Genomic DNA, 22,196 nt, shown 5'->3' on the forward strand with positions numbered 1-22,196 from the left:
GTAGCTTTTTATTTCTTTGTCTTTTTGGAAGGTTGTGTGCAGTCCCTCAAAGCATAAGGAACAGAAATCTTTGTATTTATAATTTTGGGGGAGCATCTGACATCCTCCTCCTCCTCCTCCTCCTCCTATTCCTCTTCCTCCTCCTTTTCTTTCTCCTCTTCTTTCTCCTCCTCCTATTCCTCTTCCTCCTCCTTTTCTTTCTCCTCTTCTTCTTTCTCCTCCTCCTATTCCTCTTCCTCCTCCTCTTCTTCTTTCTCCTCCTCCTTCTTCTCCCCTTCCTCTTTTTCTCTCTCCTCCTCCTCCTTTTCTCTCTCCTTTTTTCTCCTCTACCTCTTCCTCCTCCTCCTCCTTTTCTTTCTCCTCATCTTCTTTCTCTCTCTTCCTCCTCCTCCTTCTCCTCTTCCTCTTTTTCTCTCCTCCTTCTCCTCCTCCTTTTCTTTCCTCCACCTCCTCCTCCTCCTCCTCCTCCTCTTCCACCCTTATGTGACTGGCAAGGGTGGAGGTGTCACGTCGTCCTCAGAAAAGAGAGGCTTTGATCGTCGCCTTTTTCCCTTTTTTTTCCGCCATCAGGAAGTCTAGGAATTTCAAAGTTCAGAGACGGACATCGAACTCGTCGGACTGGAACACGACGGAAAGAAAAATGTTCCTCTGCCTGCTGTGACCTGAGGGAGCGCCATGCATCTGTTTTGAATAATATCGTTTTCTTTGTTTTTCTTCAATGTATTTCACCAGGCATAACATTTTTAATACCCCGCTAGCCTAATCTGCATCATATCAGCGGGTTTTAACAGTGTCTGAGTGTAAGTGGGTCCAATTCAGCGGTTCATTATCCTCTTCCAGGCTTGTCATTAATGGAGCACTCGTGAGAACCGAAGGAAAACACGATTAGGTAACTTGGATGTCATGAAGGGCAGTGTGTCTAATGATCAGGAAGCTACACACTTGCAACGGAGCGCCAAGGCATCGCGCGGTGCAGCATACGCCCGTACTCTGATCGTCAAGCTTATGTTCTTATGTTCTTATGTTCTCTGATCGCCAAGCAAGCAGGGTCGGTATTCTCAGACGCGTCCACCTCACACATCAACTATTTCCAATCATAGCATAGAAGAAGAGTCAAACTACCACCAGTGCCATTAAACGACCCCTGGAAACGCCCAGAACTCCTAGGAAAAGCGTGTCGAAGGGTTTGAGGATATGGCCCCAGAAGAGTAGACAACATGGCGGTAAATCGTATACGGACGTGAGACATGCCTTAATATGACTTGGGTATCAGTTTAACGCAAGGCTACAGGTAATCTTTTCATCGCTCGGTTCCGGCCAGTCTTTTCCCACTTGTCAGGTTTTCTCGCGCGGTTTTGAGGCAGGTTAGTGCACCGCAAACGCTTACTTTTTTACCGGTTATTTTTTAGCCTACTCCTCAAGGAAACGTCAATACCCGATAAAAGTGCGAACATATACAAGGTACGAGAAAATTACTTAAACGTAGAAGGTAAGTGAACTTGTTTATCTGCGGAGCGCGGTACGAAAGTGTTTCCTGGTGCTCAGGCGCTGTCATGATAGCAGCGGGTCAACAACCGCAGGAAAGGGTTGCCACTGTTCAATCTCGTTCCTGCGGCGGCCCATCGTGAAGGTCGGACCACCCCGAGGTGTGGAGTACCGTAAGCGGCCTACGCAAAGATACAAAATTCATGACAAATAGCCGTGTAGCAGCGACGGGCCACATTTTTGCCATGATATAAACCCCCCAAATAGATGATGCATAAACTGATCACAAATGCATTGATATATATTATGAAATGGTTTGCGTGAGTGATGATTTTTCTTCATTTTTCTCGCTTAGAGGGGCCTTTAAGAAACATGATCCCTGCAGCTACCGGGTTAAACACTACCCACGGGACTTTTTTTTTTTTAAGCCTTCCTGGTACGAATTTATTGTATAGTAGATCTTTGCTGAGTACAATTAGATAGAGCACTGAACTTAAACGAATGTCACGCCGAGCCAGACACTTTCATCACTCTACCCGTGAAGATAAAGATGCATAATTTTCTCTTTCGGTCAACGCTCCGAGGAGGAATGTCTTGCCGGGGTCATTACCCTCCACTGTCAGGCCCCGTCATTAAACATCCACACCTCATCCCGCCGCCCGCCATTCATGTCAAACCCAAGCACACCCGCTCGCTTCTTGAACTTGAAAAATAATAATAACCAATTGTCTATCAACGCCCTGTTCATTGCCACTTCCTTATTACTTTATACCTCCCGCCGGCACTGCCACCGCCGCCGCCGCTGGAGGGCCGCCCGGGTGCGTGGCAGTGCTGGCGGTGCTGTGTGAATGCCTCTTGAAGGAAGGCCAACGAACATCTGGTGTGGGACCAAATAAATGAACCATACGGGATTAGAGAGAGAGAGAGAGAGAGAGAGAGAGAGAGAGAGAGAGAGAGAGAGAGAGAGAGAGAGAGAGAGAACTGAGTAAAAGACAGCAATGGAAAAAAAAGCTAGTGATGGAAAGAAATAAAAGAACGTAATAGTTTAGTTTGTCATTAAATCTGGAAAATATGGGAGAAGTAACCGCTACAGAAGAAAAGAGAGGGAGAGAGGGAGACACACGGAGAGACACAGACAGACAGACAGACAGAAAACAAAACAAATAACAAGGGAAAGATGAAAAAGAACAGACCAGACAGACAGACCAGAAGGGACCAAAAGACCAAAAGTATCGCAGAAGGTCACAGAGGATGAGTGTGAAAGGAAGGAGCCGTAATTGACACACGAGGAGAGGAGAAAGGGCGGGGTGTGCATGAACCAGTTGGAGCCTGAGGACATCACCAGCCTCTCAATAGTGCGGCTTTACGAGGTCCTCCCGCCATGACGCAAGCACGCTGGTGTTCCTGCTCCCTCGCTCCCCCCGAGTCGCGTGCGTCACTCCTCGCGTGTCCCGGCCCCACGACCCTGTATTACTAAACATTACGTCGTCCAAGAATATATATTTGACAAGGCTTTCATAGGAGTTTGGGACATTTCCAGGAGTAGTTTTATGACCCTGGTGGTAGTCCGACCCTTCTTCTGTACCGTGAATCTAAAGAAACACTCAGAACTCGATTGATCCCCTCTTTGACCTTTAGAAATACTTGATATGAGAAGCGAGTGTGTCTTTTAATACCGACCACAGTGTGGGCGTCGAGTGTTCCCCTGTCGTTAACCCTGGCACGGTCGAGGTTTGTCTTCATCATCGTTATCTGCGTTATCTCTTCCCCATCCTCGCGATAAACCCCTGTCCTCCACTTTAAACACACCCTCCATTATCTCAATCACCGGGGCCGTTCAAGAGCCTTCCTGCAGGCCTCCCCTCCTTCAGCTCGCAGCCGGCGCCAGGGTTCACGCTACTTAACCCGGTACCTGCGGGGGTCATGTTTCTTAGGTTAGGTTAGGTTAGGTTAGGTTAAAGGCCCCTCTAAGTAAAATAATGAGAAAGAATCATCACTCACGCAAACCATTTCATAATATATATCAACGCATGTCTGATCAGTTTATGCATCATCTATTTTGGGAGGTTTATATCATGACAGAAATTTGGCCCATCGCTGGTACACGGTAAAGCCGCAAATTTGGCCCGTCGCTGGTACACGGTAAAGCCGCAAATTTGGCCCGTCGCTGGTACACGGTAAAGCCGCAAATTTGGCCCGTCGCTGGTACACGGTAAAGCCGCAAATTTGGCCCGTCGCTGGTACACGGTAAAGCCGGAAATTTGGCCCGTCGCTGGTACACGGTAAAGCCGCAAATTTGGCCCGTCGCTGGTACACGGTAAAGCCGCAAATTTGGCCCGTCGCTGCTACCGGGTTAAAGCTGCAACAGATGAGCCACGCGACGAGTATGTATGTGTATATACCGTACATATCAAGCCACTGCCCCTGAAGAATGGCTGCAGTTCACTTCAGTATCTGTCTTCCCTTCGTCATATTCCTGTCCAGCTCTTCATGGTCTGCTATCAATGAAGAAGACGGTGTGTCAAACCCGCCACATGGCCCCGAAATGTGGTAAAAAGTTCACTTCGTCTTGTCTTCGCTTCGTCTTACTCCTCTGCAAAGGTTTCGATAATCAACGCACCTTTTTGTTAGAACTTTTAGGGTCTTCTCGAGCTCTTCTTCCCCCTTCGCTCCACGCAACGCCGGGTCCGCTACTTTCTCTTCCTGTTAGCAGCCGTTACGCGCAAGACGTTCACCCCGGCAACAGCGGGAACGGTCTTAACGTTTCATAACTGTTTCAGACGGACGTAACGGCTCGAGGCAGTAACGCTGGAGAGAGAAAGAAATATGTTGCGGTTAGGAGCGGCGAGGGTAAACACGATGACAAGTGGATATGGAGGCGGCGAAGAACGATGAATAGAGATTTAGGCGAACTATTAAGGGATAAAGAGATACGAAAAAACTTATGAATAATGACGAAGAGAATAATAAAAACAACGTTGTGGTTAATAAACGATGACAAGTGAATATGAAGGCGGTGATTAACGGTGAATACAGATGTAGGCGAACTAATGATGAAAATTGAGATAACGAAAAAAAATAAGAATAATGTTGAAGAGAATAATAAAACGTGATTAAGCGCAGCGAAGGCAAACGCGATGACGGACAAGAGAACGTGAAGGCAATGAAAGGAGAGACGAACGAGTAACGCAGATGAAGAACTAATAAAAGATAACCAAAAATTTAATAAGCTGATAAATGTGTTAAAAAAATTGTGTTAGTGAAGAGGAACAGAGTAAACGCGATGACGGGAGGAAGAGAAGAACGCTGAATAGAGATGCAAAGGAATTAATAAGAGAAAGAAGCATAAGAGGAGCAAATGATAATAATGGTTAATAAAAGAAATAAGAAAATCAAGAGTACTGGCAATAAAGGGGGAGAAGCAAGGGTAGGAAGATAAATGACGTCGGCGATGAATGATGAATGAATGAATGAAGAAAATAAGCAAAAAGAAGAAGAAAAATGTAAGTGATATAAAAAACAGATGAATAAGAAAAGAAGATTGATAAAAAGAAATAGTTAGGCTACAGATAAAAATGAATTACGAAGAGGAAGAAGAAGAGGAAGACAGATAAATGTAGAAAATGTAAAAGATTAAAACAAAACAAGATTGATGAGAAAAATAAATAGGCTACAAATAAAGAAAACCAATTATGAAGAAGAAGAAATGTAAAAGATAAAAAGGAATAACAATAGCGAATTAATTACCTTTATATAAACGTACTTGACGGAAAAAAGAAAAGGAAATCATAGCTGAAGGGAAAGTTATGGTAGGTACGTTCTCCACCCGGCTCCACATTGCGAGGGAGGAGAAAGTTATTAAGGGAAACTATAATGGGGAGAAATAGGGCTTTGTTGGGTCCGTCTTGTATGTATAAAGTTACCAATTTCAGCTTAGCGCCAAAGTTTGAGAAGGTAGTAGTACGTGATGGTCATTTTACGCTCTTCTTATGTATTTGAGTTTATGGACCTAATACGTTAAGAGTTTTCACGGAAGGTACAGGAGGCAGGGACAGACAGGTGAGGGTGGCTGGAGTGTCCCCTTAAGAGCTCTATATAGGAGATGGGGGAAATGGGGTGTAGGGAAAGGGTTAAAAAAAGGGGGGGAAGAGAGAGAGGTAAAGACTTCAGTCAACCTCTCTCACACACACACACACACACACACTGAACTACAAACATATCTCGGCAACAAATAATTTCTGGGTCACGTAGCGTTTTTTTTTAAACACATTATATTAAAACTCTCGTGTAATCCTCTTAATCTCCTCTTGTCACCTCAACGGGAAGCCGCGCCCTCCTCCTCCTCCTCCTCCTCCTCCTTCTTCTCCTCCTCCTCCTCCTCCTCCTCCTCTTCCTTAACTCGCCAAGCAGCCCGTTAGCCCACCTTACGAGTCTCCGCCTTGGGTCATTTCTCCCACATCGGTTTCATTCCCTACCACCCCATGAGCTAATCTCCCACGTTAACAGGAGGCAACCCAAGCAGCGATCCTCTTTCTGCTCCCTGTTTTGTATTCCTTTGTCTTTACCTTAAACCACGATAGTAAAGATGCGCATATAGGCTTATCTATATGTGTCTTATGTGAAACTGGGATTTATTTTGGTTACTCTTCTGTTCTTTTTCATTACGACGTTGGTTTCAAATACATAAGAAAAGCGTAATGACTCTCTCGTTCCAACTTCTTCAAACTTTTGGGTATAAGCTGATGTATATTTTTCTGTCTTATGTGAAACTGGGATTTATTTTACGTTATTTTCCGCATTTTCATTACGACGTTGGTTTCAAATACATAAGAAAAGCGTAATGACTCTCTCGTTCCAACTTCTTCAAACTTTTGGGTATAAGCTGATATATATTTTTCTGTCTTATGTGAAACTGGGATTTATTTTACGTTATTTTTCCGCACTTTCATTACGACGTTGGTTTCAAATACATAAGAGAAGCGTAAAATGACCTTCCCGTGCTATTACTTTTTCATTGTGATCCGAGTTGGTATATTCTCATAACTTCCCAAGGAGTCACTTTCACAGTTCGCCATGATGGGTCAGTAAGCCCCCAAACCAATACCAAAGACTTCGAAAATTCCTTGTGTAGTGTTGGGTGTGGGTGTTTAAGTTAGGAAATTTGAGGAAACCATACACGGAAAATCTCTTGTTGTGTATCTGGTGTTGCATTGAAAGACTAACCATTACGGAGGAGGGTATCTGGACACCTCTTCTTCCGAAATTGATCTCTCTTTCGGCCACCTCTTCGGATTCTTTGTAGGAGCAGCAAGTAGCGGGCTTTTTTCTATTATTGTTTCCTTTTTTGTGCCCTTGAGCTGTCTCCTTTGTTGTAATAAAAAAAAAAGACATGAGTTTGGTTCGGACAGTTACAAAGCCACTTGGTTGGACTGTGGAATCGGTTTTGTTCTACCACTGCACAGCCCAAACGCGCTCTCTGTTCCTCTGGCTGTCCGGTGCTATTTACTATGTGGTTTTATTTTCTCTCTCAAACTTGCAAAGGTGGTACGTGACTAAAGTTGGCTACCTCATCATAACCACTACCACCATTATCACCACCTCCTTCTCCTCCTCCTCCTCTTATCCCGCCGCCGCCTCTTATCCCGCCTCCTCCTCCTCCTCCTCCTCCTCTTATCCCGCCGCCTCCTTCGTGTTTTGCTGTGATTAACTGATTTCCATAGGTATGTTATCTTTTATTTTCACCGATATGCTGGAGGGCTGATTTCATGACACTTTTTTATCGTGTGTGTGTGTGTGTGTGTGTGTGTGTGTGTGTGTGTGTGTGTGTGTGTGTGTGTGTGTGTGTGTGTGTGTGTGTCCTGAAGAGAGCAACTATTCCTACCACAGTCATGTTCAGATATGCGTGACCTTAAGATTACTGTGGTTTCAAGGCTCTTTCGTGTTCGTGTGTAATGCATCCCGCTGCGTGTGTTGCGTACTTGTTCATTTTCCTCTTGTGTTCTCATCGCTTGTTTCTCAATTCGTAGTTTTTTGAATTCGTAAAAATTGGTATTTACGTGTTTCCCTCTACGTTTGAGACAAAGACCAGGTGTGTTCTACTCTTGTAGCGCCTTCAGGTAGCACGTTGCAATTTTATCATTTATAGTATAAATAGTGGTCGAGTAAACCATCTTCAATACTAAGCAGAGTTTATTATTATTATTAATTTATTGTTATTTAAAGTCTGAGCCGCAGTTCCTCGGCGGACCCTTTCCACTCCGGGCCTGCGGTGGGTGGGCAACCCTCGCGCCGGGACACATTCAGTTCCTGACTGCATGTCAAAAAAATTGCCAGAAAAGTCGTATATCGTCGAGGCTGCTCCATCAGCCTGCAGTGGTGCCAGAGTATATCGGGCGCCGGTTGAATACAGTTATCTGAAAATAACTTTTGTTATCCAAACAAGTATTTTTTAACCTGTTTGGTGGCTTTGAACTTCAAGTTTCCTCCAGCGTGAGACAGCAGTCTGCAGCCCCCAGCAAAACACAAAGACGGAAGAAGCAAGTTGCTCCTGTGTGGCCTTGGCACCCAAACCTGAAGGCTGTGCCGCCACGCCTGACGCGGACATTGGCACTCCTGTTGCGATCTTGATGCACGAGGTTTCTGGGAGGCGGTCTTGCGGTGGGGAAAGACAGACTCAATTCAAGTAAATTTATATATATATATATATATATATATATATATATATATATATATATATATATATATATATATATATATAAACGCGTAGTTGTATTGACTGAGCTTTTGTATTAATAATAACGCATTATTTGTGTTGGTATTCACAAGAAATGTAGTTCACGCTCTAAGTTGATCCATCAATAGTGTTATTCTGGTGTCGGAATTACTGATCAAAATGAAGGTGAAGGGGTTGGGTGGTGGTGGTGGTGGTGGTGGTGGTGAAGGAGGTGGTGGTGGTGGTGGTGGTGAAGGAGGTGGTGGTGGTGAAGGTGGTGGTGGTGAAGGAGGTGGTGGTGGTGGTGGTGAAGGAGGTGGTGGTGGTGGTGGTGGTGGTGGTGGTGAAGGAGGAGGTGGTGGTGGTGGTGGTACACAAGATGTATTCAGAAAAATTGTTTGTGAAGGTGATTGTGGTAACTGTGGCGATGTCATTAGTCTTGGCCGCGACACTGAAGCGGTAACAGCACCAGGAATGTGACATGTAGCTACGGCGGGGTCACTGGTGTGTGGGGAGGCGAGGGGGGGGGGAGGAGGGGGAGGGGGGGGGGAGAGGAGCGGACGCGTGAGGGTACAGGAGGAGGTGTCTGTGGAATGTCATGAAAAAAGTATATTATTCTAGTATGATGGTGGCGGCACTCACTATGGTGTTGGTGATGAATTATTGAATATCGGAGGTTAGTGGTGTAGTGGGTAGAAGGTAGTGGTCATCGTGTAGGTTGTATGATCGATGGGGCCGTGACTGCAAGGGTGGTAGGGGACTGGAATGATAAGCAACCCTGCAAGTGTCACATTCTCAACGATAGGTAGAAGAAGTAGAAGAAGTAGAAGAAGAAGAAGTAGAAGAAGTAGAAGAAGAAGAAGAAGAAGAAGAAGCAGAAGCAGAAGGAAGGAAAAAAGGAAAGAAGGAAAGAAAGAGGGAAGGAAGGTAGGATGTGAGGAAAGAAGGAGAGAAGGAAGGAAGGAAGGAAAGAACGAAAGAAGGAAAGAAAGTAGGAGAAGGAAAAGAAAGAAAAAGAGAAGAAAAGAATGATGTTAGGTGGTTAGGTCTATCAAAAGCTTCACTCAGATACAACAAGAGGAATTACTCGAATTTACACATGTCGCCTGGTAGCTACAGTTCTTTATACCCGATAACAAGGAAAATACATGTGCTCACTTTAGGTACCTCCAGTTATGCCGCAATACATGAAAGGTCACCACTCTTCTGAATATGCTGACACCTCAATTCTTCAACGTCTCGTCACCTCAGCTTGCGAGTTTGAAAAGCCTCTTGTAGAAGTTCCTGGAGTTTTCATCATGACCTGTTTTGTGGCCCTGAAGATAGTTTTACACGACCTCTGCACCTGGAACGGGAAAATCACACACCAAAACCCGGTTACTGTTCTCTGTGGCCTTGGAAAATAAGAATATGGATCTCAGTATCTTCGTCAGTCTTTCAATCCGCGCGTGAGGATGTGTAAATATTGCTGCGAGAAACAAGAGGCAGGCAGTCCAAGATGACAGGCCATTTTAAACATTACGAAAGTATGCCACCGTATGACTAACTTTTTCCTACGTTTTCTTTTCCTCCTCATCATCATCATTATTCTTATTAACATCATTATTTTCTTTTTTTTTTCTTTCTTTTTCTTCTCTTACTTTCTTTTTTCTTTCCTTCCTTCCTTCCTTCCTTCTTTCGTCTTTTCTTTCCTTCCTTCTCCTTTCCTCACATCCTTCCTTCCTTCCCTCTTTCTTTCCTTCTTTCCTTTTTTCCTTCCTTCTTCTGCTTCTTCTGCTTTTTTTCTTCTTCTTCTTCTTCTTCTTCTACTTCTTCTTCTTCTTCTTCTTCTTCTTCTTCTTCTTCTTCTTCTTCACATCAACTATTTTCAAAGGACAAAAAGGAGATTAATCGAATTGTCATAAGGATTTGTTCACGTTCATGGTACAGAAGAAGGGTCACACTACCTCCAGGGTCATCAAACTACCCCTGGCAATGCCCCAAACGCCCACGAAAGCCTTGTCAAATATACGAGTGCTTGGACGCCGACAGTACTTACACACACACACACACCGCGGTCACTTCCCGAGCGATGCATACTCTAACCAGGTGTGAGATTATGTGAATTTCCATTTGCTCGGAATTTCCTGGACGCCTGATCTGGTTTACCTGGACTAAACCTGCACCCCTGACACACGCCTGATGGTTACACTGCCTTTCCTGATGCAGTGGTGCCAGCTAACCTAACCTCGAACTGACGCAGCGTTGCCATTCAAACCCGTCAAGCAAGAACTATTATTAGAGGAGGTCCGTTGAGTTTCTCTGCAACTGGAATACGGTCGCTCAGCATCTTCGTTATTTTATTATTATTATTATTATTATTGTTATTATTATTATTGTTAGTAGTAGTAGTAGTAGTAGTAGTAGTAGTAGTAGTAGTAGAAGGAGGAGGAGGAGGAAGAAGAGGATTATGAGGAGAGTATCGGAACACCTCTACGCCCAAATTGACCTCTCTTTTTGCCATTCTTATAAACTCTCTTTTTTTTATAAGTGTAAAGTGATTAGAGGGTCTTATTTTCTCATTATTACTTTTCTTTTTTACCTTGAGCTGCTTTCTTTGCTGTAAAAAATGTAGTAGTGGTAGTAGTAGTCGTAGTAGTAGTAGTAGTAGTAGTAGTAGTAGTAGTAGTAGTAGTTGTCGTAGCAGTGTTCTTTCCCAGGCCGGGGGGGGGAATGCTGCCTTGGCTCCGTCCTGAGTGCAAGTGGAGTGAGAGGGAAAGCCTCGGCCGGTGCACCTTAGTAAAATTGATGAGAAACCGGTTTAGAATTCTTAAGCACGTGCGTGTGTGTGTGTGTGTGTGTGTGTGTGTGTGTGTGTGTGTGTGAGGTCTATAACTTACACTGTCATCTGATTCACTTTGTTGTTATTGTTATATGTTTAACTTACGTACACACACACACACACACATTGATAAATAGATATGTAGGTGGGTCGAGGCACTGCGGCTCGTGACCTGACGCACGTAGACAAGCCTCTCAGACAGCGGCGGCGTGTTTTTGTACCGTATTACTAAACATTTTGTCGCGCAAGTTCACATATTTGACAAGGCTTTCATAGGAGTTTTGGGCATTTCCAGGAGCAGTTTTATGACCCTGGTGGTAGTTTGACCCTTCTTCTGTACCGTGAACCTAAGGAAACACTCATTAGAACCCAATTGACCCCCTCTTTGACCTTTAGAAATAGCTGATGTGAGAAGCGAAAGTGTCTTATGATACCAACCTAATCGAATCGCGTCCTTTTAGCAGTGTTAAGTCCGCTTGGCAAACCCTCTGGTAAGACTTTTGGTATTGCGTGTTAAAGAAAATATGTTGACTTACCTGCCTCCTCTACTGTTATAAAAATCATTGTTCCTACGCACCATTACCAAGCGTTCTACTTTTCCCTTCAGTGTCAGATAATAACCAGAAAACGCAGGTTCGTTCTTGTAATGCTTGTGTTATGTGTTACAGGCCGCACGTGAGCCGCCTTCCCACCATTTTTCCAGCTCCGATTTTGTCCCGCCTTCCTTATAAAAACTACAACCAAACAACTTCTGGGATTAAACATGAAACGCACACACACATAGATCAAAAGAGTAAGGATGGGGAATAGAGAAAACGTTGCCTATTGTGAAAGTAGATGGCAAACCTGAGTGTGTCACATCATCGCTCGTCTGCAATTTCCCGCCTCGACCTCTAAGTTTTACGATGTGTTTTGATCTCCACTTAGGATGCATTTGTCGTCTCTGTAAGTAAATAAAAGACTCCGTTTCATTCCTCTGTTGCTACTGATGAAAGAATAAACTCACGGGTGACGACATTAAAAGATCGAACTAGTTATTTAACCCATCTCGCTTCATTTTCTTTTTCTTCATCATCATCATCATTATCCTTATCATCATCTTTCTTCTTTTTCTGCTTCTTTTTCTTCTCAACATGAACAATCTAGGACGAAAAAGGGTATTTGGTTCATTTAAAAACACATCATCTTTTTCTTCTTCTTCTTCTTCTTCTTCTTCTCCTTCTTCTTCTTCTTCTTCTTCTTCTTCTTCTTCTTCTTCTTCTTCTTCTTCTTCTTCTTCTTCTTCTTCTTCTTCTTCTTCTTCTTCTCTAGAATAAGGGTATTTGATTCATTTAAAAACACGTTCAAATTAATAACACAAAAACAAGAAGAGAGGAGAATGAGAGATTTCTTTTATTTTCGTGTATTTCTTTTCCTCCTCCCATCTGGTGTAGTCTATCCTTCCAGCGTTCCATGTGGCAATACTTTCAAACCGGTATATATCAGCAGAGGCCTCAGTGTCGGGTGGAGATGAGTGCCTGTCTTTGTCTGTCTGTGTGCGTGTATGTGTGTGTGTGTGTGTGTGTGTGCGTGTCGATCGTTCAGGGCAGAAGTGGGTCGCACGTGTTGGAGGTCTCGTGACACGAAGGATCAATACAGGGTCTCGTCTCCGACCGTCACAGCTCCTCGACGTGCCCCCTCACCCCATCTCTCTCTCTCTCTCTCGACATCAACACACCGTATCACGTCTCTCGCCCTTACATAACTAGGTCTCATAGGCCACGAACGCACGCACGCACACCCACCACACACCGCCATCCCTTTCCCCCTTATCGAGTCACTCACTGTTCCATCCTGAGTTTATTAACGGGAATCGAACCGAGGGCACACACTAACTGGGTGGTGAAACGATATGCAGCGTGCCATGCTGTAGGTGGCTTTTGAAATCGAGTAAAGGGAAGGAAATATGGGCATCGGCTTTCACTAATGCTTACGTTTTACTACTGCTACTGCTACTACTATTACTACTGCTGTTGTTGTTGTTACTAGGTCATGATGTTCTCTTTGCCGCCTCCTGCTGCCCCGTACGCCCGGCCTCACGAGTTCCCTTTCTTCGCCCGCCGCGCCAGAGCACCGTGAAGCTGTCAAGGTTAGCGGTCAGAGAAACTGCTGCGCGGCGTGTTCACTTGACGAATGTCGACGTAACTAAATACAGAGACGAGCAACAAATACATCCTTCACGAGACTTTGTTTGATTATTGTAATGAGACGTGATTTTTTTTTGTTTATTTGGTATGTGTGTGTGATTTACGGAGAACTTATCTGTTAATTTACTCTTCTTTCCCCCGTGTCCTAAGATGCGAGTCACACCCGAAGCATAACATGATGAAAGTGAGAACAACGCACTCAGCCTCAATCTAATGAAACTGAAAGTGACTGAAGTGACATTCCTCCGGGTAAATGAAAAAAAATTATAGGTAACAAAAACAATCGTGCGGAGAGACTTATAATCGTGAGGAGCGTAAATCTCGCCCATTGAGGTCAGAAAATGAGTCAGAGGCGAGTAATATTCCTCGGCAAAAGTGGCTTCCAAAGTTGAGAGGGCGAGTGAGTGAAAACATTGCAAAAACCGAGAGAGAATCTGCCAAACTCACAAAGGCGGGATTGGTTATCGTTTTGGTTAGAGAGAGAGAGAGAGAGAGAGAGAGAGAGAGAGAGAGAGAGAGAGAGAGAGAGAGAGAGAGAGAGAGAGAGAGAGAGAGAGAGAGAGAGAGAGAGAGAGAGAGAGAGAGAGAGAGAGAGATGAGAAGGAAAGGAAAGGAAAGGGAAAAGAAGAGAAAGACTTGAAGGGAAATTAAAAGGGAGAGAGAGAGAGAGAGAGAGAGAGAGAGAGAGAGAGAGAGAGAGAGAGAGAGAGAGAGAGAGAGAGAGAGAGAGAGAGAGAGATATGAGAAGGAAAGGAAAGGGAAAAGAAGAGAAAGACTTGAAGTTAAAAGGAAGAGAGAGAGAGAGAGAGAGAGAGAGAGAGAGAGAGAGAGAGAGAGAGAGAGAGAGAGAGAGAGAGAGAGAGAGAGAGAGAGAGAGAGAAACAACAACACAAACAGAAGCAGGATCAAGAGACAGTGAAAGTGTAGTGTCTGAGGTCGTTCACCCCAGCGCGCCTCCCTGACCCACCTGCGCCCCGGCCAACTGCATCAGGTCGTTGAACCCTCAGCGCTCGCCTCGCCTCGCCTCCCCGCCCGTCTCTCACATTCATGCCTTGGCCCTCTCTCGGTAGGCGGCGGTGACAGGGGACACGCGCAACTTTAGCCCTTCTTAGCGGCATGTAACTCCTCCATACACGCCTTTAGGTCGGTGATATCTAGAGAAACGAGGGATAAAAAGTGTCCTGCCTGATGTAACTTCGTGCCTCTGCCCTCTCTTGGTAGGCGGCGGTGACAGGGAACACGCGCAACTTTATCCTTTCTTAGCGGCATGTCACCCCTTCGAACACGCCTCAGGGTTGGTGATATCTAGAGAAACGAGGGATAAAAAGTGCAATAGTAATTTGGCCCTCTCTTAGTAGGCGGCGGTGGCGGTGACACGCGGAACTTTAACACTTCTTAGCGGCATTTTACCCCTTCGAACACGCCTCAGGTTGGTGATAGCTAGAGAAACGAGGGATAAAAAAAGTGTCCTGCTTGACGTAACTCCGTGATATATGCATCTAGGGTAGTGGTTCTCTAAGGAAACGAGAGAAATGGCACAACTTGATGAACAGGCCACTTCGGGCACTTTTTTTAGAGAGACGAAGGTAGCTCTTTGATAAGTGTCCAACGGGTTCGATTTGTCCACGGAAGCAAAATGGGTAAATTATCGTTACTGAATACCCAAGCTCTCAATAAATGTATCTTTGGTTGCTAGTCTGTAAAGAAACGATTACGGATTGTCCTGAGATAATCTTTGTTATTATTTCCAGCGTTGATGAATACACGACGTACGACTCCATTTTTTTCCTAGCAAGACGAAACCTAAGCAGATAATTACTACCTCACTGTTCTCAATCCTATAAGCATCTGCAGAGAGGAGAGGCGGGTAGGAAGGAGGGGAGAAAATATCCTAATTGTGCTACATATATCTATTGACGCTGGTTTCAGATTTCTAGCGAGACTTAAGCTAATATAAAACGCATCTGTTATCTCTGTTATAAATCTCCAAGGAAAACAGGGATGGTAAAATGCCGTGAGTTAATAGTTCTATCTAATATCCTAATTGTGCTACATGTATCTATTGACGCTAGTTTCAGATTTCTAGCGAGACTTAAGCTAATATAGAACGCATCTGTTATCTCTGTTATAAATCTCCAAGGAAAACAGGGATGGTAAAATGCCGTGAGTTAATAGTCTGCATTAAAATCCACACTAGCCACTCACTGACACCCAGCGAGCGGGAGATATTAATAGCCCTGGACGGTTTTGGCACAGTGCGTTGGTTTGTTGCAAGGGTAATGTATAGGAGTGTGGTGGGGCCGGTCTGTCACTCGCTGAGGCCTTAATTGACACTACGAGCGCACGGCGTGTTCCGGGAGTGATTATAAGTCTTCACACGTCCGTCCGCCACCGCGAACGTATGGAAACTATTCGCTATATTGACCCTACTTCTTTTTTGTTGTTGTTGTTGAGAGAGAGAGAGAGAGAGAGAGAGAGAGAGAGAGAGAGAGAGAGAGAGAGAGAGAGAGAGAGAGAGAAATGGAAAAATAAAGAAAAAATAAAGAAAAAATAAAGAAAAAAAGAGGAGAAAGAAAGAAAGGAGAGAGAGAAGAAAGGAGAAAAGAAAGAAAAATAAAAAAAGAGAAGAGAAGAGAAGAGAAAGAGAAGAGAAAGAATAGCAAAGAAGTACAGATCACTGCTTCAAACTGTGCCGTGTGTCCTCCATCGCCCAAGCAAACGAAAGAACGCAAGCAGGCCGAAAGCAAGCAGACAGCAGGGCATTAAGTAAATCACTGCTGGAGCGGGTGTCTGTCTGCCTGGGGATGTTGGGCGAGCCGGGATGGTTAGTGTAAATGTGTTGCTTGCCGAAAGTGAGCCGAAGTTGTTGTTTTTTAGGCCGAGTTGTGACGCCACCGGTAAAGGACACACTTTCATTGGCGCCGTCCAGTTTTTCGTCTGTTTCTTGATTGGCTCAGCATCCGGCGATCGTTCCTAGTCCTCTTTCCGACCATGTACGACCCTTTCACATCAACATTTCACACCCAAGACCTCGTGTATCCTGAGTCGCTGGGTTCTCGTGGCCTGATGGACTCACTTTGTAGAAATGCTTTGATTTTTTTTTTTTACAGCAAAAGAGACAGCACAAGGGCACAAAAAAAAGGAAACAATAAAAAAAAGCCCGCTACTCGCTGCTCCTGTAAAGAATCCGAAGAGGTGGCCGAAAGAGCAGTCCGTTACGTGAGAAGATGCAATCAGATTATCTTTGTTTGTCTGTGTTCTAGTCTTGACGCCCGTGTTGTTATTCAGGATATACCGGTAAACTAGAAGATTATATTTAAAGACTCAAAAGCTTGATCATAGAGCATTGCATCAGCCAGAGGATTTTTTTTATAGATAGATTCAACGGTATTGCTTGAGTTCAGTGTAAGACAAGATGCCATTCGAGTTGATTTTTAAAGTATTGGAAGGTCTATTATCCTTTTTAGAGCATTGGATCAGCCTCTTGAGCATCACTTTAGGAATAAATTATCTCTCTTCTCTCTCTTTATCCCCCACCCACTCACTCACTCACTCACGGATCTCGCAAACACACACACAAAAAAAAACATTAGGACGTATGACGACGTGTTCTCGTGACATCCCAAACGTGAGACTCGTCGCTTCCTGACCTTAAACAGAGAGAGCCTGAGATACACGCGAGAGGGATGTGATGTTGACTGGCTTGCCTTTGTCTGGTCATCGATGTCTGTCTACCTGTCTGTGCTGGCCGCTGCTTGTACGTGGATGGAGTTTTTATTACTAACTTACTTACGCGTGTGTGTGTGTGTGTGTGTGTGTGTGTGTGTCCTCAGTCATGGAGGGACTATTATTAGTATATCGTCATTATTATTATTATTATTAGTAGTAGTAGTAGTAGTAGTATCACCATTATTATTTTTATTGTCGTTTTCATTGTTGTAGTTTTTCTTTTTATTCGTTGAGTTCTTCTTCTTCTTCTTCTTCTTCTTCTTCTTCTTGGGGAAACCTGACGGAGAAAGTGTAATGGAACGTCCTGGCACATTTAAAAGTCCCTGAAGTTTCTCCCCTCCCCCCCCCCCCACACACACACACAAAAAAAAAAGGAGGAAATACCCTTGCACAAATTCACGGTAAAAGTGAAAACCAGACACTGCATTCAAGTAACCCAAATGTCTACAGACCCGATGATGACAATACTAATCCTTCGCACAAAAGAAGAGGAAAATATTGCAGTTTGTGTGTCTAGTTTGGAAGCAGCGACGCGGACCAGTGAGTGAAAGGCAGGCGATGGTTCTTGGGAGAGGGTCGGTCAGTGGCGCTCGAAGTAAAGTGTCGGAAAAGTTAATGAAAGGCTCTCCAGTTCTAGGAAAATAAATGACCACTCCGTCTATCCTCTTCCTTGCTTGTCCTTACGGAATGAAGAGGTCTGTTAGTTTTCCTTACATTGGTTCTTCACTTAAACTGCACGCCCTCTCCTCTACACCCTGCCCAGCCCACCTCTTAGCTTGGGTACACCACCTGAACTGCTAAAACAAAATCTTCATTGCGCCAGTATTTTGTATTTTGATTTAGAGAAAGAAAGGAATGTATGAAAAAATATCGTATGTATACTTTATTCGACGTAGGCGCCTGTGACCGACGTGCATACATGATGAGTAAATGGATATATTTATATACATCCATACAGGCCAGCCTCAGCCACCTTCGTACTCCAAAAATTAATGTAGCTTCGGGAGATTAAATGAAAGTCTACGGTAGAGAGTTGCCAGCATATGATGACGTGTACTCTCTCGTCAACAATTATTTAACATTATTAAGCTATAAAAATTAGGATAGTGACCTTTCACCATGTGTATGAAGGATTATAGGCTATGGCATAACATTGAAGTTGCACAATAGCGCGTTCTAATGACATTACAGGTTACGTAAGGAAACATTTTACGTAAGCTTTACTTATTTTACTTGTTAATTTTATGTGCGATATCCCACTTGTTCTTAAACTTAAAGCACCAGAGGCCGCTAGATTACATCATAGTCATGGAGGTCTTAGTGTGCGTTACGTAACAATTCTGAAATTCTTGTGTGTTACGTAGCTACTCACTGGTTGCCACCCACCCCCACACACACCCCAGGCCTGGCACACCTACCTCCCAGTGAACTGTACCTGGTCCGCACACACACACACACACACACACACACACACACACACACACACACACTCAAACTACGTGCATACAAACGTGACTGTGTATAGAATGTATGATTATGCAACGAGCTCGTAAAGTCATAGTGTGCCAACGATGAACTGCTAAACATGTATATTATTTTCCATTTCCAGATCTACGGTGGGATGGCCGCGGCGGAGACCCCTCGGCGTGGTGTTCAGCGAGGTGAGCCTCTGCATCGGCAAGACGCCCATCCTGTCGCGGGTGGGCGGAGCGTGCCGGCCCGGCGAGGTGCTGGCCATCATGGGGCCGTCAGGTGGGGGAGCGCTGCTACTTTATTCAGTCCTGTCACGCCCTCAGCCTCAGCCTCAGCCTGTAACCACCGCCACCTTCTGTCACGTGTCATTCCTGATGTTGAGTAATCTAACAAACACGCGGTTTTTCCCTCATTGAACCCAACTAAAAAAAATATAGGATTATCAAGTTGTTTTTTTCTATCTGTGGTTTATATTTTTTTACAATTCTACAAAAAAATATACATCCAGACTTGCACAGAAACACGTTCACAATAAGCCAAGAGTACCAAGTTGTTGTTTTTCTATCTGTGGTTTATATTTTTTTACAATTCTACAAAAAAAATATACATCCAGACTTGCACAGAAACACGTTCACAATAAGCCAAGTAATACATATGAAATACAAAGCATTATCCATTATTTCCATCAGAAGCAGCATGTTGTGGGGTTGTTCTTTGTTTCATGTTGTTTAGGCCATCTCTACAGTTACCGGGAGATAAATAACAGCATTGAGGAAGAGTAAATAAATGAATGACCACTTATATCAACGCCTTGCTTCAGGTTCCGGAAAGACCTCGCTGCTGAACGTGGTGAGCGGCCGCGTGCGACCAACCAGCGGCTCCATCACCATCGGCGGCGCGCCCCTCACCAAGCGGCACAAGCGACACCTTTGCTACGTGCTGCAGGACGATATCTTCTTCGCCAACCTCACCCTCAGGCAGACGCTCATGGTGAGGCTCGAAAGGCTCGGGGCGCATGAATGTTTTAATCATTTATTCCTATATTGACGCGTGTGTGTGTGTGTGTGTGTGCGCGCAACAAATTTACTGTTAATTTCTTATATTCTCATGATGTAAACTTTTGTCAATTTTGCCCACTCTGTCCTGTAAACTTCAGTAAATTTTGCCCACTCTGTCCTGTAAACTTCAGTAAATTTTGCCCACTCTGTCCTGTAAACTTCAGTAAATTTTGCCCACTCTGTCCTGTAAACTTCAGTAAATTTTGCCCACTCTGTCCTGTAAACTTCAGTAAATTTTGCCCACTCTGTCCTGTAAACTTTAGTAAATTTTGCCCACTCTGTCCTGTAAACTTTAGTAAATTTTGCCCACTCTGTCCTGTAAACTTTAGTAAATTTTGCCCACTCTGTCCTGTAAACTTTAGTAAATTTTGCCCACTCTGTCCTGTAAACTTTAGTAAATTTTGCCCACTCTGTCCTGTAAACTTTAGTAAATTTTGCCCACTCTGTCCTGTAAACTTTAGTAAATTTTGCCCACTCTGTCCTGTAAACTTTAGTAAATTTTGCCCACTCTGTCCTGTAAACTTTAGTAAATTTTGCCCACTCTGTCCTGTAAACTTTAGTAAATTTTGCCCACTCTGTCCTGTAAACTTTAGTAAATTTTGCCCACTCTGTCCTGTAAACTTTAGTAAATTTTGCCCACTCTGTCCTGTAAACTTTAGTAAATTTTGCCCACTCTGTCCTGTAAACTTTAGTCAATTTTGCCCACTCTGTCTTACATGTTGTACTCTTCTCAACCCAGTACACAGCCCTGCTCAGACTGCCCGAGAGCATGACCCACCAGGAGAAGATGAACCTCGTGGACCACATACTACAGCTTCTGGACCTCAAGCACTGCCAAGACACAAGTAAGTGGCAACAAGGGGCTCAGTAAATAAGGATGTAAAGGATGAAAAATGAGTTTGCTCAAAAAATGCATCCATTTAACCCGGTAGCAGCGGGGATCATGTCTCTTAATGATCCCTCCAAGCGAGAAAAATGAGAAAAAATCACCCCTCACACAAACCATTTCATAATATATATCAAAGCATTTGTGATCGGATTATGTATCATTTATTTTTGGCCCGTCGCTGCTACACGGTAAAGCCACAAATTTGGCCCGTCGCTGCTGCCGGGTTAATTAGTACCGGGCAGTGAGAGATTTATGGGTTGGTACTTACTTACTTACTGAAGTGCCGTGCCCCTGCAGACGTTGGCACTTGGCAACCATGGACTGCCACACCTCTCTCTCTCTTGTTATTTGCAGAAGCTGTCCAGCCTTTCTTCCACCTCCCAGTGTTCTTAATATTCCCTGTGCCTGCCTCTTGCTCTGCTCCCACCAATAGAAAATTGAATACCTACTGGATGGCAAGAGGCACACAGCTCACATTAGCACTTTCATATGGCTTTAAAATGGCTCGCGAGAGAAGGGTATAAAATAAAACTGGGCTTTAAGAAGAATTTTTTTAGGAACACTATCAGAGAATGTCAGTATGATCAGCTATACCAGAACCAAATGTAGTGCGGTCAGAGGTGGTGAGTGGTGGTAGAGTGAACATTTAGGTCTGGGTATTAATAAGTGTGGAATGGTTTGACTAGGGTTGGGTTGAGAGTCATAACAGCCTAGCCTACTAGTGCCTGATTTCCGGTAGCAGTTGATTATGAAAAATTTAAATGAAAAGCACTGATGGATTGAAGGTAAGTTAGAACTACTGTATATAGGAAGGAACCAACAAGGACTTTTCTTCTTCTTTGAGGTGGAAAATAAAATGTTCATGTTGATTAAATAAAAACTATGCTCCATCCATTATATGTAGTCCATCAATTTGTTTGTGTACATCATATTATGTATTGCAATTGCAGTTATTGGCGAGGTGATGAATCGGGGTCTGTCTGGAGGCGAGAAAAAAAGAACCAACATAGCCTGTGAACTTCTGACCAACCCCTCCATAATGCTGCTTGATGTGAGTTTGTGGATGAAGGGTCAAGACAGCCATGTGTGTGTGTGTGTGTGTGTGTGTGTGTGTGAGAGAGAGAGAGAGAGAGAGACTGACTGACTGACTGACTGACTGACTGACTGACTGACTGACTGACTGACTGACTGACTGACTGACTGACTGACTGACTGACTGATATATTTGAAGTTCCGTGACAGGCACTTTAATAAATCTATGCTAAGCTACAATTAAATTTTATGAGGCACTTTCGCTGATATGCCATCTATTGAATCATATTACGTATAACATTCATCAAATTTAATGATATACTTACAGAGTTTGAGGACTCTATACACAAGAGTAAAGTGTTACGAGAGAATATTTTCATTAAATACAATAAATGCCAAAAAGGAAATATATACAAATAGGAGATTATATATAACGTAGAGGACACAACTGTGGAATAATAGTATGCAGGAAGAAGTAAAGACATTCAAGACTAAACAAATATATAAACCTAAATGTTTCCTTGTTTTCAGGAGCCAACATCAGGCCTAGACTCAAGTACAGCACATGACCTCATAGCAACTCTAAAGCAGTTTGCTGAAAAAGAACATAAAACAGTTATAGTGACATTACATCAACCCTCCTCACAGATCTTTTACATGATTGATCAGTTATTACTTCTCTGCAATGGCCAGGTAAGATGTTTTTTGTTTAGTACTATCTCAAAGTGAAAGTTAACTACGTGAAGAAAAATTTGGTGGTCTGTATTTCTTCATTAAAAAGCAATCAAAGTTTACACCAAGAGCTATTTTA

The 22,196-nt window shown here is 43.8% G+C and overlaps 1 protein-coding gene across 11 annotated transcripts in view; it reads left to right on the plus strand.

Annotated features, from left to right (window-relative positions):
* The window catches only part of LOC126980889 (uncharacterized), a 120,693-nt gene that overhangs the window by 91,773 nt on the left and 6,724 nt on the right, over positions 1–22,196 (plus strand). For all 11 annotated transcript variants that reach the window (XM_050831263.1, XM_050831260.1, XM_050831254.1 and 8 more), the window contains exons 3-7: positions 18,543–18,685; positions 19,227–19,396; positions 20,204–20,309; positions 21,304–21,404; positions 21,917–22,078. In XM_050831263.1, the coding sequence (XP_050687220.1) occupies positions 18,673–18,685; positions 19,227–19,396; positions 20,204–20,309; positions 21,304–21,404; positions 21,917–22,078 (552 nt within the window). In that variant the 5' untranslated portion in view covers positions 18,543–18,672. The remainder of the gene's footprint in view (positions 1–18,542; positions 18,686–19,226; positions 19,397–20,203; positions 20,310–21,303; positions 21,405–21,916; positions 22,079–22,196) is intronic.

Source organism: Eriocheir sinensis, chromosome 45, assembly GCF_024679095.1.
Source record: "Eriocheir sinensis breed Jianghai 21 chromosome 45, ASM2467909v1, whole genome shotgun sequence".
Classification (NCBI taxonomy): domain Eukaryota; kingdom Metazoa; phylum Arthropoda; class Malacostraca; order Decapoda; family Varunidae; genus Eriocheir; species Eriocheir sinensis.